This window comes from Leuciscus leuciscus, assembly GCF_965113295.1.
Source record: "Leuciscus leuciscus genome assembly, chromosome: 4".
Classification (NCBI taxonomy): domain Eukaryota; kingdom Metazoa; phylum Chordata; class Actinopteri; order Cypriniformes; family Leuciscidae; genus Leuciscus; species Leuciscus leuciscus.
In genome coordinates, this window is record NC_138728.1 from 18,520,104 (window position 1) to 18,536,964 (window position 16,861).

General features: G+C 36.0%; 1 protein-coding gene across 9 annotated transcripts in view; it reads right to left on the minus strand.

Annotated features, from left to right (window-relative positions):
- magi2a (membrane associated guanylate kinase, WW and PDZ domain containing 2a) overlaps window positions 1–4,770 on the minus strand; it is a 246,271-nt gene extending 241,501 nt beyond the window's left edge. For 3 of the 9 annotated variants that reach the window (XM_082168181.1, XM_082168178.1, XM_082168177.1), the window contains exon 1: window positions 3,239–4,769. In XM_082168181.1, coding sequence (XP_082024307.1) covers window positions 3,239–3,521 — 283 coding nt within the window. In that variant the 5' untranslated portion in view covers window positions 3,522–4,769. Of the gene's footprint in view, window positions 1–3,238 lie in introns of all 9 variants that reach the window. The other 6 variants (XM_082168180.1, XM_082168185.1, XM_082168184.1 and 3 more) reach the window with 4 other exon arrangements.
- Between the last annotated feature and the right edge of the window lie 12,091 nt (window positions 4,771–16,861).

The window sequence follows — 16,861 nt, forward strand, 5'->3', positions numbered from 1 at the left end:
CCTTCAGAGTGAACGCGGTGAATCTGACTGCAGTAGATGTGAAAGATATGAATAAAAATGAAGTTAATTCAGCCAGCGCACATACCTGTATTTTCTTCCTGTTTTCGGTCGAAGTCCACAGTAGTCGATTGTCGAGTTCAAGCGCATAGGTTTAGTATCTATGATCACGCGCGTGAACTCGACAATCGACTACTGTGAACTACTGTGAAGTCAACAGGGTGCAAATTTTAAAAAGAGGATAACACGGTGTAGGCAACACCGATTTTTGTCGTTGTTCTCTGTACTGACAGCACTCCAAATTTACAAAAAAATTAGCTCAATGTTAAAATTGACCGGAGTTATCCTTTAAGACATCTAGCCTTATATGGATATCTATGGAGAAACCCTGTGCTACGGGATTTATCTATGTCAATTTATGCAGCAGCAGCAACATATCTTACATAGTATGCAAATCCATACTTTCTCTGCAGCAGCAGGCAGCAGAAATAAATCAACAGCAGCATAACAGATATAGTCCACCAAGACCAAATACATTAGCATTGCCTTATCCATTACCATGCCAATTTCTCAGAGAGCTGTCTTGATTGAAACATACATATACATATATATAAAATTTGGGTTTTTTTTTTTATCCAATGTCTTCAACTACTAAATACAAGTCAAATAGGTGTCAAATAAAGGCATAATTTAGACACATAAAAGCACTGAATTACAAAAGTGCTACTTCCCATTATGAGGCCAAGCGGTCTGGATATTTTTAAGGTTTTGTATAAAGTATGTTTGTTTTTTGCTGTACAAATGACACATCCTTGACCCTCTGTAAAGCTGAACAAGCATTTCTCTGTTGAGGGCAAAGGGGGAGGTGACGGTTGGCGAATTAAAATATGTGACTTGAAATTGAGTGCTGTAACTGAAAGTGCTTCATATAAGTTATTGATCTCTTGATTTTATTGTGCCTAAAGCAATATGTAAGGGTCATGGCAATGAGACAAGGTAGCCATGTCCAATGCATCCTCTTTTTGAAATGTAGGGCCTCTAACTTTGATCTCAATGTTCAACGATAATCATCCAAAGCCAAAACTTCACAACAGAAGATTTTGGTGATGCCAAGTACAGTGGGATGCTTATAAAATACAGGCATCTAATCATGTATTTAGGATGGCTGGGGGTGGGGGTGGGGGGGTGTCATTATAGAAGCCTGTTTTCACCTAAGTTGAGTAAAAATATGATTCTGTAAATCACAATAATGAGAATTTTATTCTAATAATCTAAAAATCTAAAAATCTAATAATTATGACTTACACTTAGTAACAAGACTTAACATATCATAATGAGAAACTTTCTCATATTAATAACTTAGTTTCTCATTATTATGAGATGTTAAGTCATTGTTGTGAGGTTTCTCATTATTATTTCTTACATAATCATATTTTACTCAACTGAGGCAGAAACAGGCTTCCATAATAAATTTCAGGGGAAAGATTCTATTATACTGTAACTGTCTCATTCTGCTTTCTAATATTCTCATTATTTTTAGATAAGTCATTATTATGAGAACGTTTCTCATTAAGAGCTGTTAAATCATTAATACAAGAAAGTTTCTTTTTGTTATGAGATGTTAACTCATTATTATGAAAAAGTTACTCATTATGAGACGTTAAGACATTATAGAACTTTTCTGAAAGAAAATAATAAGATGTAAAGTCATATTTATGAGAAAGGTTCTCATTATTATTATATACGAGGAAGTTTTTTGTTATTATGAACTATATATAGAATTATATATTTTACTCAACTAAGGCAATAACCGGCTCCACAGAAGTCCACAGAAAAAGTCATATTTACCAAATTCTACATTATTACCGTTTCGCTCTGCTTTCTAACAATACTGGTTGTAAATCAGGGGATTAATCTTAGTATTTTTGTTGTTACTGATTAAAACTAATATTTCAAGTTTAACATTAAGAAATACTATATTTCAGGAAGGGATCCCTTATGTGGGATTGTCCTACTTGAGGGTTCATCCTTGAATCAAATATTTCTAAACCCCTGCTCTAGAAGATATTTACTGAAGGTGGGTTTTAAAATGCAAAATATATGTCAAAGGAAGATATGCCACACACACACACACACACACACCACACACACACATGCTAAACCAGTAATCTTAAAGAAGCTAGAATGCTTACAATTATGGGTCTGTTACTAAACAGAAAGGACAAGGCACTTTGTTTAACTAAACTGGCATCATTCATGACAGTGTGATTGTGAGGTTCAGATACAGGCCTTTTGGGGAAATAGTTATGTCATGATGTATTTCAGAACCGTGGCACACCCACAAAGCCCAGATTACAGCCTAATGATAACACAAACTAAACTGAAGGATAACGGAAAGATAAACCTTCAGTGTCAACAAAAAAAGCACAATTTAGGTAAATGTAGCAAGAAGTTTACAAACATTTAATAGAATATACAGCAGCACGATGACGTTGTAAAAGTGAAGATGACGTAACATCATAACCAGGACGTGCTACTGTAGCGATGGACACTTAAAAAAAAAAAAAAAAATAATAATAATAATAATAATAATAATAATAATAATAAATACGATTCCTTAAACATTATGAAGAACTATTTAAAGAAAATCCATTTATTTAGAAGCTATTCTTGTGTGTTATTGTATTAATACAACTGTAGTGGCTGTCCTTGTGCCCTGCCCATGTCGTTTAGCAACTTGTGAATTTATCATATTTTTATATAACTTTTTTTTTTATATAATTTATTAGCCTACTATTATTATTAAATTGTAACTTTTCTCCATTTGTTGTAAGATGTGTGAGGATGTGTGTCAATTGTGTAGAAATCATGTATTATTTTATTTTGTGTGTATCTGTATGCATTTCCTTGGCAATGTTATTATGTTATTGTTATTCGAGCATTACATTTTTTTTAAATGTGGCGATGGACACGCCCCCCTTTCCAGAAACACCAACGCGCTTCTATAGCAACAAACTAACAACTTTCACACGCGAGTCCGAGCAGTTGTGAAACTTTAAACAACACTAGTACTTTCTTCTTATATGTTACAATGATAGATAGATAGATAGATAGATAGATAGATAGATAGATAGATAGATAGATAGATAGATAGATAGATAGATAGATAGATAGATAGATAGATAGATAGATAGATAGATAGATAGATAGATAGATAGATAGACAATTAAGTTAAACTAACCTGGCTTGACACACTTCAGCCGGACAGGGTCTTTGCAGTGCTTGACCACAGCCCACACATCCCTGATGGTAAGTCCGGCCACTGGAGTATCATTCACCTCCAGAAGTAAATCGTCCTGGAGCAGTTTGCCCCTGTCCGGTTTCACCTCTCCAATAACGGGGAACTGTCCATTCTCCGCGCCTCCCTGCAGCTTGAACCCAAGATCACCACTCGGACCCCTGGACAACACTATCTCGTGTACTCTGTTAGTCCAGTGACTTTTCTTCTTCAGGCTTTTGGACATGTTTGGAGTTGTTAATGTGACCGGAGAGCAGCCATGAAAGTGCGTAATCCGTCCAGTCAGCTCACTAAAGTTGCACGATCAGTGTCTGTGGATGGGAAGAGTCTCCATATCAGCAGCAGATCCACAGCAGCCTCTTAAAACTGCTCCACTCACTGTAACAGTGATGTCCGATTCGCGAATGAGCCGTTCTTTTGAACCGGTTCTTTTTGATGATTCATCCGAACCAAATCGCGAAGCGTTTGTGAATCACTTTGTGTTTATTTTTTACAGTCTATGGTTTACACACAGTAAAATTGTAAGGTAAGTGACATGATAGAAGCGTAACTTACGCAAATTCTGACTCAAGTGAAGTAACGTAAACGAAAACACATTTAATTGACTTTATAATTTCATTAACCTTGACACGCACAAAAATAATAAGCAAAATGTTGCGTGCTTCATACATGAATTGCAAGAATTATTCGGTAAATTGTTTCTAAACAACTTTTCTAAACAGTTCTCTGACACGTTCGATACTTCGACGGATTTTCTGCGAACAATATTAGGCGACAAATCAAATGAATTAATGAGTCTAGTCATTGAAACGAACCGTCCGCTCGAATCGATTCGCTTACACGAATCGGACTTCATAACGCTGCACTGTAACTCCAAACTGCTCGGGAAACTGAGCCGGATGTGATGTGAGGAGGAGGAGAGAAGAGACGCTTCCCGCTAGAGAAGTGAAAAGAAAAGAAAAGAAAAGAAAAGAAAAGAAAGAAGAGAGAAAGAAAGTAACGGAACTATAATCATATCGTCAGCCCTGACTCCGGAGCGATTTTTCCATTAACGACTGCCGTGCCGCCTCCTGGAGAAAATGCTAAATGAAACTCAGTTTGGGAGAAAGTCATAGCCTACAATTATTTTCTGCAGATGTAGACTGCTGTAGTCAGAGGGATCACAGTTTTTTAGATAGGAGGCACTTACTGTAACTTTGATAAACTAGGCTAAGTGATTAACGCAGTAGAAATATTAATATGACATAGGCTATGAATAAAAGTTCCATTAAATTTATATTTATTGTAATAGCAATTTGGTCTGTTTTCAATTAGCCTATATAATTAATGTTAATTGTATGTTATTAAAATTAATTTAAACTGTGCCATAAAGAATCCTATAATAATTTGCTATTATTAAGCCTATTATTCAGAATTAGATAGTGCAACTCACCAAATCACGTTTAGTTCAAATAAAAATGAAAATACTGTCCTCATGTATTTCCTGCGTGGAATACAAAATTATACATTTAATAGAACGTTTAGCAGAAAATGTTGTATCACTGTGAAAAACTGTAATCCTGCTTATATTAAATTGTATGTCATTGCATACACAGTTAGTGAGTGACAGTTATAACAGTATTGTTTTCCATATGTTGTATTGCTTGTTGTTTTTCACTTTTTTTTCACACACAAAATTAAGAAAAAGGTGGTTGTGTAACTCATACCATGCCATGGCAGAATCTATTTTAATATTGTGCTCTTGTGCAATGCAGTCCTTATTAGAGGACCAGGTTTTTAGTAGATTAGTTACAGAGCAACGCAGCAGCAATTTATGATCAAATGATGTTGAAACCAAGCCAAATGAGCGAAGTTATTATTTGTTTTCTCATAATCCATCATCACACAAAACGCATGCTTTTAAGTCAGCACTTCATCTTCCAAGACAGTTCCCCTGAGTTGCTTTAGAAATATTATTATGAGACATTTAACACCATGCTGGGAATACTTCCTATTATCTGTTAAACAGTCAACGAAGACTGCTTATTTCACTGATATCTGCATGTATAATACTCTCTTCTCAGACTTTATTTCATTAAATAACAGAATTCATGCTGAAACCGAACCATGGCGAACACGTGCAAGCTTAAATGTTTCCGTTTTGCTGAGAGGAATACATGTTGAGAGAACTTTGGGTGATGTTTAGGGGAAATAACAAGGGCCAGTGCTGTGACCTTTGCTCTCTGAGACAGAGGAGCAGCTCTCTGCATTCCACAGATGGGAGTATCTGAGCGATGAGTGAGAGTGGGAGACAAACAGACAGCGAGCGGGAGAAGGCGAGAAAGAGGAGTGCGTTTTGACAAGGCAAGAAGAATTGTTTGGCTGGAGGTTTTAAACACGTTTAGGAATTCCCTGAGCATGGCAAAAGGATATTGAGGAGTTGGTGCTTTTTAATTGGATGCTTCATCCAGTCAAGTGTTCAGACACATAAAAGACACATAAGCAGTTTAGCCGATCACACGAGTAAGAGGCCATTCACACAGAACACTGTTTTGTCTTTAAAAACGCCAAGATGCAGGGCAGCGGAATGAAAAAGAGACTTTTTTTATAAATGATTTTTACCTCGATTTGCAGTCTGGAGGAGTCAACGCTTGTCCATCAGAGCACTAGCTGATTTTTTTAGCTTCAAGTTGGCAAAACTCTTTTTTTTTTTATAAAGTTAAGAAATTCAAAGTTTAAGTAAGCAGAACTGGCAGATTAAAAAATTTTACTTCTACATTTTAATTGTTCTTAATCTTAACTTGATATGTATGAGTAAACTGCATGAGAGCTTTGACTTAAATGTTTGAATTAATCTCAATGTGAACACTTTTATTAGTATTAACTTAGCTAGCTTTAACAAGCTAGTTTGTTAACATACTGATTTGTTAACATGTTATAACAATAGTATGTTATACAGTAACACTTGTTGTATGAGTGCAGCAATATAAAGGTGTTATTTAATCTCAAATCAAGCTGCATGCACCACTTGTCACCATGATGGTAACTATACTAAAACCAACATTAACAGAAATTCGTCTAAATTAGCATAACAAAACATTAATCACTACTAAATCTCCCACTTAACATTAATCTTGCACAAAACAAAAAAATTACATTACACTTAATTTTAGCATTAACTCTCCCTTTCGAGTGCCATCAGCAAAGCATGCTGGGAAAGCATGCTCCCAGCCGTTTCAGTTAAACTTAAAGGAGAACTCCGGTCAATTTTAACATTGGGCTAATTTTTTTGTAAATTTGGAGTGCTGTCAGTACAGAGAACAACGACAAAAATCGTTGTACCTGTATTTTCTTCCTGTTTTCGGTCGAAGTCCACAGTAGTCGATTGTCGAGTTCACGCGCATAGGTTTAGTGATCTATGATCACACGCGTGAACTCGACAATCGACTACTGTGGACTTCGACCGAAAACAGGAAGAAAATACAGGTATGTGCGCTGGCTGAATTAACATCATTTTTATTAATATCTTTCACATCTACTGCAGTCAGTTTCACCGCGTTCACTCTGAAGGAATCACTCACAATGGCTGGGCACTTGTAATGGCACATCAAGGATGTTAAGAGGCTAAAAGCAGATTTAAAACTTGCCCCATTGAAGTCAATAGGGTGCAAATTTTAAAAAGAGGATAACACGGTGTAGGCAACATCGATTTTTGTCGTTGTTCTCTGTACTGACAGCACTCCAAATTTACAAAAAAATTTGCTCAATGTTAAAATTGACCGGAGTTCTCCTTTAAGTTCGTCTAAATTAAAATAAATAATTTCATAAAACTCAAAACAATGACACAGTTCAGTTTACTTAGAATAAATCAGTTCTGTTAACTTGAAAGAAAAAGAAAGTGATAAAGACTCTTAAAAGTTAATTTGACTGAACTAATTAGTTTAATTTAAGTTTGTCCTATCAAACCAATTAATTATTTTGAGTGTTAGGGTTTACATTGTATGATTCCATCTATTTGGAGGATATCAAACATATTTGATATTTTGAACCGATTTTAGAATACATACGAGTTTCAGCTGTTGTGTCTCCTAGCACATGTTTCTACATTAGTTTATTGTGTTACTTGAAATTCCAGTGGTATGTGATCCTCAGTCGTTTAGTGAATGATGCTTTCTCTGTAACCATTTATAAAGTGCTAGCCTGACTACGTCAGACTTCGTACTTCCACTCAATTTCAGTTCGCTTCTGTACTCAGTCTGAGACAGCGTCATAGCTTTCCGTTTTCCTCCGGCCTGAAAACAGCCGGCCAATCAACGAACAGAGGGCGGGCTGAGAGCCGTGACGTAGACGCTGATTGTACCGTGGATGCGTAGATTTACTTCACATAATCTGCAAAAGTCGTTCACAGCCATGTTCACTCCGGTATTTCGCTCGATGGTTTTGTTTTCACATCATACATGTGTTTACAGTGGAAGTTAGATGCGGCTGAGCATGCGCATAACACACGTCATAACCAAACGTTATGTGATTGGCTTATGGGTAACCAATGATTTTAAACTTCAGACAAGCGCAAGAAAGAAAACGCTTTTCAATTATGCCATGCCAGACTCTGTCTACGAAGCAAAGCGAAGTAGCAGAGATTGGTATTACCAGGCTAATAAAGTGCATGATGCCTAGTGTTTTAAATCTGTTTCGATTTTAAAGTAGTGTATTGTATTCAAGCACTGTGTTTCAGAATGCCACACATGTGTGAGATGAGCAAAACAGTCAAAGAAAAACAATGGGAAAGCAGCACATTCTGTTGGATGTCCTAAATATCAGTGTGGATCTGATATTCACAATTATGAGTATGATATCGCTTTTATAAAAATAAAAATAAATCAATAAAGAATGTTAGAAAGTTAATGTTGAATATTATCTTACATTTCAGAAAATATTTCCCAATTATGTCAAAGCAGGATTACCTCATTTGTGCCTCCAAACAACACTCAGTAGTTGTGTTTGGTATTTGAATGAATCACTGCTTTTGAATGAATCAGTTGAGTGATTCATTCAATGACTTACTCAGATTACATTTGTTGGCCCCTGCAGAAAGGCTATGTTCACAGTGTTAAGGGGCAGTCACACTACACTTTTCATTTCAGCGACTTCCATACATACACATGCGAAAGTAGGAGACCGGAAACGCAAGCGGATGCATGCGAATTAAGCTAATTTCCACAGTTCAAGTTTGGTGAACTCTTTCCTCTGAATTTGTATGTCTTAAAGACATGTAACCATTAGAAGATTGATACTTCATGGCGTGACCCCGTAGTTGAATTAAAAGAACGCAAACTTTAAATTTGCTGGATTGCAGTATTGCAATAAAGTGGAGCAGAATTATTTATATTTACATTTTGAATGTAATATATGTTGAATTATGTTTTTTTTTAAAGTAGCTGCAGTGTGTGACGTCATATTACAACAGTTGGAGTGTCCGTAGAAATTTTGCGATATATTACATATTGCATTTCCATATGGGAAACTTATATTTTTCAATATACTTCAATATATGCATTGACCATGTATGGCTAAATATTAATACATATAAAATATTTATAAATGAAGAAAAAATTGCATTACATGTAATATTCACAAAGTCTGATTCTTTATAGTGTACATAATATATTATATTTCACATACATGTTCCCATATAAATGTGAATGTTGTTCACACATTTATATACACACACACATTCACAGAATGATTTACTACAGATTTCTAGTTCCCAGCATGCTTTGCTTCTGACGTTAAAGGAGAGCAAATGTTCAAATTAAGTGTTATTTCACGTGTTTTGCTCAAAATTAATATGGGGGAGATCTGTTAGTGTTTAATGTTCTATTATTTTGGAATTACTGTATTTTAAAAGTAACAGCTGTGCACTCTTCAGCACAGTGATAGTCTCTTGGCTAAATACTTTAGTACATGCATGTGCTTGTGCTTTTCCGATCACATTTACATCTATATATTATTAAGTGAATTACTGAATATAAAATTACATACATTATGATATATTAGTCAATATTTTCAAACATACTGTTAAACCATTTAATATATTGATCATTCATATATAGGGAAATATATTTTCTTTTCATAAGGGAAACCTTTTTTTGTGCTTGCTCTTTCGGAATACAAATACATAAAAAAGTGGTATTTTGCACAGATAATGCTGAAGTATCATGTCCATGAATTGAGGTTGGATAGTGTGCACCTGTTTATTGAGACACAAACAAACAGAAGTGCAAATAAATTATATACTACTACTGTTTCACTACGTTGATATGCCAAACAGTCATATTGGATTGAAGTCAGGGTTGTTGCGCTTTAGCTGAGTTTCCCAGTCACAACTCTGACTTGAGGGAGCATTCCAGTTAAATGTGCAGTGGTATAACTATGAATTTCCCACTAGGACAAATGGAAAGTCTGGAAACGTCCTGTTCACACTGCAGCTTACAATAGTGAATCAAATGTCTGTATGAACAAGCAACTGAAATCCCTAAACCTAAGTATAAGCAGTATGCAGTTCTGTGCAGGTCAGAGCTTTTTTTTTGTTTTTGTACACATACTCTCACTCTTCTGCAAAAGGTCTGTTGTTTTGTGTTCCAAATCTGGTTCATGTTCACACCCACACTTGCTCGCTTTCATCCAACAGAAAAGTGCTCCCAGAAATGAGATACTCCATCCCTGAACATCAGAGAGCAGGTGGCCTTCCTAAACAGGACAATCGAGTCAGAGATCCAAAGCCTGGAGGAAGCAATCTCTCGCTCCCACAGTGCACTCCACCAGATGGGAGCACATTGGTCCTGACAGTGATGTCGCCGTGGGGACTGCAACATATTGCTAGGCAACATGATCAAATGATTATGACAGGCGTAATTTCCAGCCAATTTAAAGCCATCCAGAAATAAAGAGGTAGAGCCTGATGGTTTTAACGGGAGATGGAAGGGACGCAGATAGGAGTTGTTAATGGCTGCTGCGTGTCATTTGGGACGGCAATATTCAGAGTAGCTTGAAACAATGACCTCAGTAGCAGTTAGTTGAGTATGTGTGTATTTATTAGTGTTTTTTGCAAAGGCAAACATATTATCACTTTTTTTAATAAACCCCTAACCTTAGGGGTCGGTTGCATCAGCTCTGCGTAAGTTACAACTTAGCCTAGTTTTGATGTAAATGGCCACTAAGTTACTAGTTTACTTTGTTAGCGGCTCTTTAACTTGAACCCGTCCTAAATATTTTGTGCGTGTCAAATAAAATCAGTCATAATAATCAAATGATGTGATATTATTTATTGATCCTTTTGTTCCAAATACAGTTTCTAAATGTGATTTACATATAAAAACACATGTTATTCATGATCAAGTAATATCATATTTAATGGAAAGTTATTAGAAAGTTTGCTACGTGAGGTAAAAGAAGTTAAAATGAAGGATAAACTGAAATTCACAACATTTCAACAACTTCTGCTCACGTATTTGAAGGCTGCTATTGGGTCGTCGAGGGTAAACGCCATAGTATGCAACTATGCATTACGTAACTGAGAGCTTACGATCTACTAACTATGTTCTGCCTTAAGAACAAATGGTTCAGCCGAATAAAGTAGAGTTAGTAACAAACTAGCTAGTAGTTACTAAGCCTATAGTGTGGACTTTACATTCCGATTTAAGAAAGAACTTACGAACGACTGGTGCAACCCTACCTTACTAAAGACTAACACAATAGCTCAAATAAACACCACTTACATTGTAAAAATCTAATTTAATGTGTATGTAAAAGTGTATCATTATATTTCAATTGAAGTAGAAGAACAAAACCTGCAAGAGGTCAGGATGGTGCTATTCAAATCAGAAAAACTATATATAAGGGATTTGTCTCTTGGATTTACATTGTTATAAAACACAGATGAAAAAAGGCCCACAAATTTGGGACATTTTTGTAGATAGTTTTCTGTGGCATGTGGATAAACCTCAAGGGAGTATTTTCCCGCCAAAATATCATCTGTGAGGAATTTACCTTCAAAACACTTTTAAGTGCTTTCAAATTCGAAGCTTTCAAGAGCTTTTCACTCCTCTCCTCTCTTCCTGTAAAGTCCAAGGCTGGAGTGTCGGAAAGAAAAACGGAGTAAGTTACTTACATGCATCCATCATGAACATGACAGCTGCGACATGATGGCCTCCAATCTAAATCACCTGTGACGGTGCATACTGTATGTGTCAAACAAAGTTACTGGAACAGAGCCACCGTCCTACTGTCACAGGGTTTCACAGGAGTTACAACTTGGATCTGTTTTCAGAAGTAGTCAGACAACAATTTTATATTAAAACCATCGCAGTTTGCCAAGGTTTACCCAATTATGAATCAGATATGTTATCGCAAAATATTTAAAATTATTTGCGCACCCTCATGTCATTCCTAATTTGTAGGTCAATGAGAAATAAGAGTGTCCATGATCATTTTCACAAAAATCCATATATCTTTTTTTAAGCAATGTACTTCATGGTTTCGTATGGTTTACACGTTTTTATGGCAATACCATTTTCAAGAAAATGTATTTTAAAAATGATTTTAAAAATGTCATTTTATTCTTAAATATTTTAAAGCTAAAAAGTTTTCCCAAATATCATGAATTATAAATGTATAAATATAAATATCATATGGTTTTTGGGGAGTTGCACCACATGACTTTTTATTTTATTTTATTTTTTATAAGCAGCTTAAAAGATTAAGCCAAACTACTTAAGGTTTTCTTTTCAAGAATTTCTTTCTTTTTTAGTTAAGCTTTTTTCTTCATTATGATATCAGGAACGTTTTTTCTATCTTTTCCATACATTGAAAGTGCATGCGGACAAATGACGTCAAGCTTCAAAAATAGTCTTCTAAAGCTTATTGTGAGGGATAGACTGAATTTTAGGTTGTTTTTGATGAAAACTTTACCATCTCCGAAAACTCTCAAAACTTATTTATACATTTTGGTCTGTACCTCACACAAATTTATCAAAGGCTTCAGAAGACATGTAATATATTAACTTTTATGTAACTTTTTTAGTACAACATTTACTCTGTTATTTTTAAATGGAATGACCAGAGTTTTTTTTTTTTTTTTAAAGGTGAACTATTACTTTAACAACACACCTTTAAATTTAATATGTATTTGTGCGACTTCTCAAAAGCATGCACAAAAGAATCACCTATCAAAATGTGCAATAGTGCAGCAGGAGATGGGGGGAAAACAAGAATCATGTGCCGTTTCAATGAAGCACTTCTAAAGCCATCATTGTCCTAATGCTCTGTATAGATGTTAACATGGTGCTTAATGTTCTGAATTCTCAGAATCTGTCTTGCCTTTACATGAAACGAACCCATAATATCACACACTCTTTGGACTGAGAGTGTTATGTAACCCTCCCACTTCAGATGCTGGCCTCCATTCTTTATGTAATGAGGCAGGCAGTAAAAGGCACAGCTAAAACACTTTAAAGCTCACTGACAGATGTACATTTTTAAGACGTACTGGCTCCTTTTTTCGGCATTGAAGTGACGAACAAGCCTTGTCGGGGGCAATTTAAGGCAACTGGTCTTCCGGTTGGTGGAGATGTTTCTTCAATCATGTGTGTGGATTCATCAAGCATTTAATGGGTAATTCCAGGAAAACCTCCCTGAAAGTGTGAATTCTGACCAAGAAGGGCCATAATAGCGGTTAGCATAGATTTTTGGGTTCAGATGGTATAGTTATGTCATCTACCAACAGGCCATGCTACATTTTGCTAGCAAGTCAATGACATTAGGCTCAGTTTTTCTGGATCAATCAACTATGCAAAAATACACTCCGAATGCAGTTCAGTGACTTAACTACATACATCTCTTGTATGATTAACACATTTTTGGTAATCTTATAAGTACATTAATTAACTATTTTTTACTTGAAAAGAAAACCTAATTAAGCACTTTGGCATAATCTGTATTATTTATTCACCAAAAAAAAAAAAAAAAAAAAAAAAAATTTATAACAATAAATCGTAATAACCTTCAAGACTGTTTGTCGAGGTCAATAACTTTCTTAAAATACGCCCTTAAAAATGTAATCATTTCATTTTACCTTGCATTAATTTTAGCTTGATAAATATTTTTTAAATATTTAATCTGTACATATGCAAGTAAAAAGTAGAAAATATGTTTTTCACCACATTACATTTTTTAAGGTTATTTCATGTAAACTTTTGTTAAAAATGCAGTGTTTCTACATTTCTAAGAACCTGGAACACACACACACACACACACACACACACACACACACACCTTATGCGCCAGAGAAACGAGGGCGCCGCCATCTTTAGAATATTGTCTTTTAACTTCCGTTTTTTGCGGTCGCTCTGTATATTTCTATGGCATCGCTGCCCAGGAGTAATCAGCTTTTGAAGTGGATTTACTTAATGTAAAGTTAACGAAAGTTATCATGAGAATTGTAATGTTTAAAGCAGATGACTTAACAAATGTCAGTCGACCGGGACGATTTTAAAACGAGCCGTTAATTAATAAACACGCAAAATCGCTGTGAAAATACAGACCAGAAGTCAAAAGACAACGAGCGCAACGCTGAAAAGGGGCGGGGCTACATAAGGTCTATATCAGAGCCATAGAGAGAGAGAGTTGCGACACTCCCATAGACCTCCGTTGTAAATAATGGCGGCGCTTTTAACCGCCTACTTCCGGGATATGAAGATCGGAATAGTTCCAAACTCTGTCATTTGGGCGTTGGACACCATTCACTTACATTGCTGCGCGTCGAGTTGTTCCAGAGTTAAGTTGCCGAAATATCGACCTCTTTTGAATTGTCAACTGTCTATATTGTATCAGAGGCCCTTTGCGATGCTTATACTGGTCTTCATTTGTACATGCACAGCGTAATTATTTATATTTTATGTTGGTTGTTTCAACCAATTTTCAAGCACTGCCTGCTAGCTAACGTTAGTTAGCTAGCGCGACTTCGTCAGCTAAGAGTTCGGTAATGAATCGCTACCACCTTTATAGCAACTTTTATTTAATTTAATTTTTTGGAATATACTAACTTTTCATTATGTTATTATTGTCTTGAGTGAAGCGGCTTGTGAGAACAATGCTGGACCTTTAGCATTGTTATGGCCATCACCAGTCCTGTCTGTTTCATGGATCACCTGCCCCTGGTTTTTGTTTTTCTTGTTCACACACACAAGCACACATTTTTGTTGTCTGTCATTGTTTAATAAAAAATATTTTATTTGAAAACCTTCATTTGTATCAGCCATGCTTAAATTCGTTTTTAATCTGTTATAGTTTTGATAATGTGTATGGCCTTAATCTTAAAATAATATTCTTAGTCTTAACATGATCATGTTTCACGTTGTGGTCCTGGGGGTGGCCACTTTCATCAGAAGAAGGGAGCTAGCTTCTAAGCGAATTCTGAACGGACCGCCACGGCAGACCTCTTTGCGTGATCACGAAGGTAGGCTAATGGCTGAATCAAAATTTATAAGCAAAATCACGGGAATCAATAGCCTAATACAGCCCAGTTGTGCTAAAATAAATATCATGAGACGTCCATCATCAGATGAATGATATGGAAAAGTTAAGTTAGAGCCGCTAAAGCCAGTGCTACTACCCATGCGAACATGAACACTAAGCTTTTCCCTCCAAAAATATAGCTTAAAACTTATCTCCAAATGCAAAACTGACATTAACAAAATGCAATAATGCAATAACAGCTGAAAAAGTACTTGGGTGTGTGTTTTATTTTATATTTACCGTTCAATAATGCAATCGCTGCTGTCTGTCCCATAGAAGAACATGACAGCCAGCGTACGTTTTGGAACTATTGGGGCTTACATGAACCACGTGACAGCCATAGCGGCGACATCAAAGAGTGTCGCAACTCTCTCTCTCTATGGCTCTGGTCTATATTATATACATATTTAAATTGTTCTTTTTTTCTATGTCGCACACCCTTAGGCCTATTTATCACTGACCCTATAGCATGGCCCAGTTAACCAATTTCAACAATGACAACAACAATAACAACAACAAAAAACACATCCAAAAGGTATTTTTGCATTCAAAGGAGAGCAAAGTTATCAAAACCTAATGAAAGTCGACAGAGCACAACCATGTTCAGAAATTACAGTCCAGGGTTGGCTGGTCAAAACCAACATGGAATTTAATTAGCCTGACAGTTTTTCCATTTGAAGTCACTGCAAACATCTTGACACATGGTAATCGATAACTTGTTAAAGCATGCTTTTGGGTTGTTTTTATCACTTGGCTGGAATCATAGTAATTTTCTTTCTGTTTCACACCTACATGCCATGTGACAATGCCACGCACAAATTGATAAATATTTTCCCAAGCCAATGAAATTAAATTATTTCTTATGACCCAGATACTAAATCATTTTTGCCTCTCTCTGTCCTGCCTTGAGCTCAAGATTTTGCACAGAGGCTGGAGCTAAACTCATCAGTGCCCCCTGCTGGTCAATTTGGGGGAAAGAGAGGTTGATATGAAGGTTTTATGTGGATAGAGGTATATGGGACATAATGGTGTTCAAAAGCTCAACATTTCTGACAGCTTCAGCTTGTCGTCGTCTCACAGTGATTGGCTGCCAGCTCTTATTTTCATTTGCACAAGTTCAGTATTTCCCAACTTTCCGATGCTCTCATCACTCTCATCACGCTCTGCCCTGCTGTCAATCCCACAATCCCCTGAACAATCCTGCCCAAAAGCTCCCATAGAGAATTAATAGAAAATGCCAGCTCATGGACACATACTGCGAGGAAAAGAAAGTGGATTGCACGGATAAGATAAAGAGAGTAATGAATCCAATCGCTCACATGGTCACCTTTTCCTGAATAACGTCACCACTCACAGTGCCAGTCGTTCGGACTTTTTCATGAAACAAAATGCATTTTGAAATGTAAAGTTTGTCAAGATGCAGTGAAGGGCGGTGCTAGTGAGCACACTTTTGAAAAAGCATTGGAATATACTTTTTTCCTCACATTTCATATTCTTTTCCATCACCATGACCCTTCGTGGTTTCCGTAGATTCCTGTAACCAGTTTGTTACGATGAATATGGACATCAGTGGTGTTCCAGTTAAATGTGTGTACTTTGAAAGTGGTATGGACAGAAATTCTCTATAGGTCTCATTACTTTTGTACATATATCTGAGAGTGCTTTAATGTTATTTAGTGTGGACAGACATTGCTAAAATTCCAATAGTCCCATTCATGTTAATCAGTAAGAACATGAGATAACTGAGCATATTTGATGACTTATTTGAAGCAACCTACTTGGAGATGGAACATTGCTAGTAAAATTACACGAATTGCTATTTCTGGATGGATTTCATTCCTTTAAGAACTAGAAATATGACCAAATGACAAATCACTTATAGCATAATTCCCATTATTACAGATCAGATATGGCTTCTCCTGAGCATGCATATTTTTCCTCATTAGCTCTGAATCATATCCACAGAGATTTCTCAGAATGCCAAATCTATTTAAAATATCAGCTGAATAATTT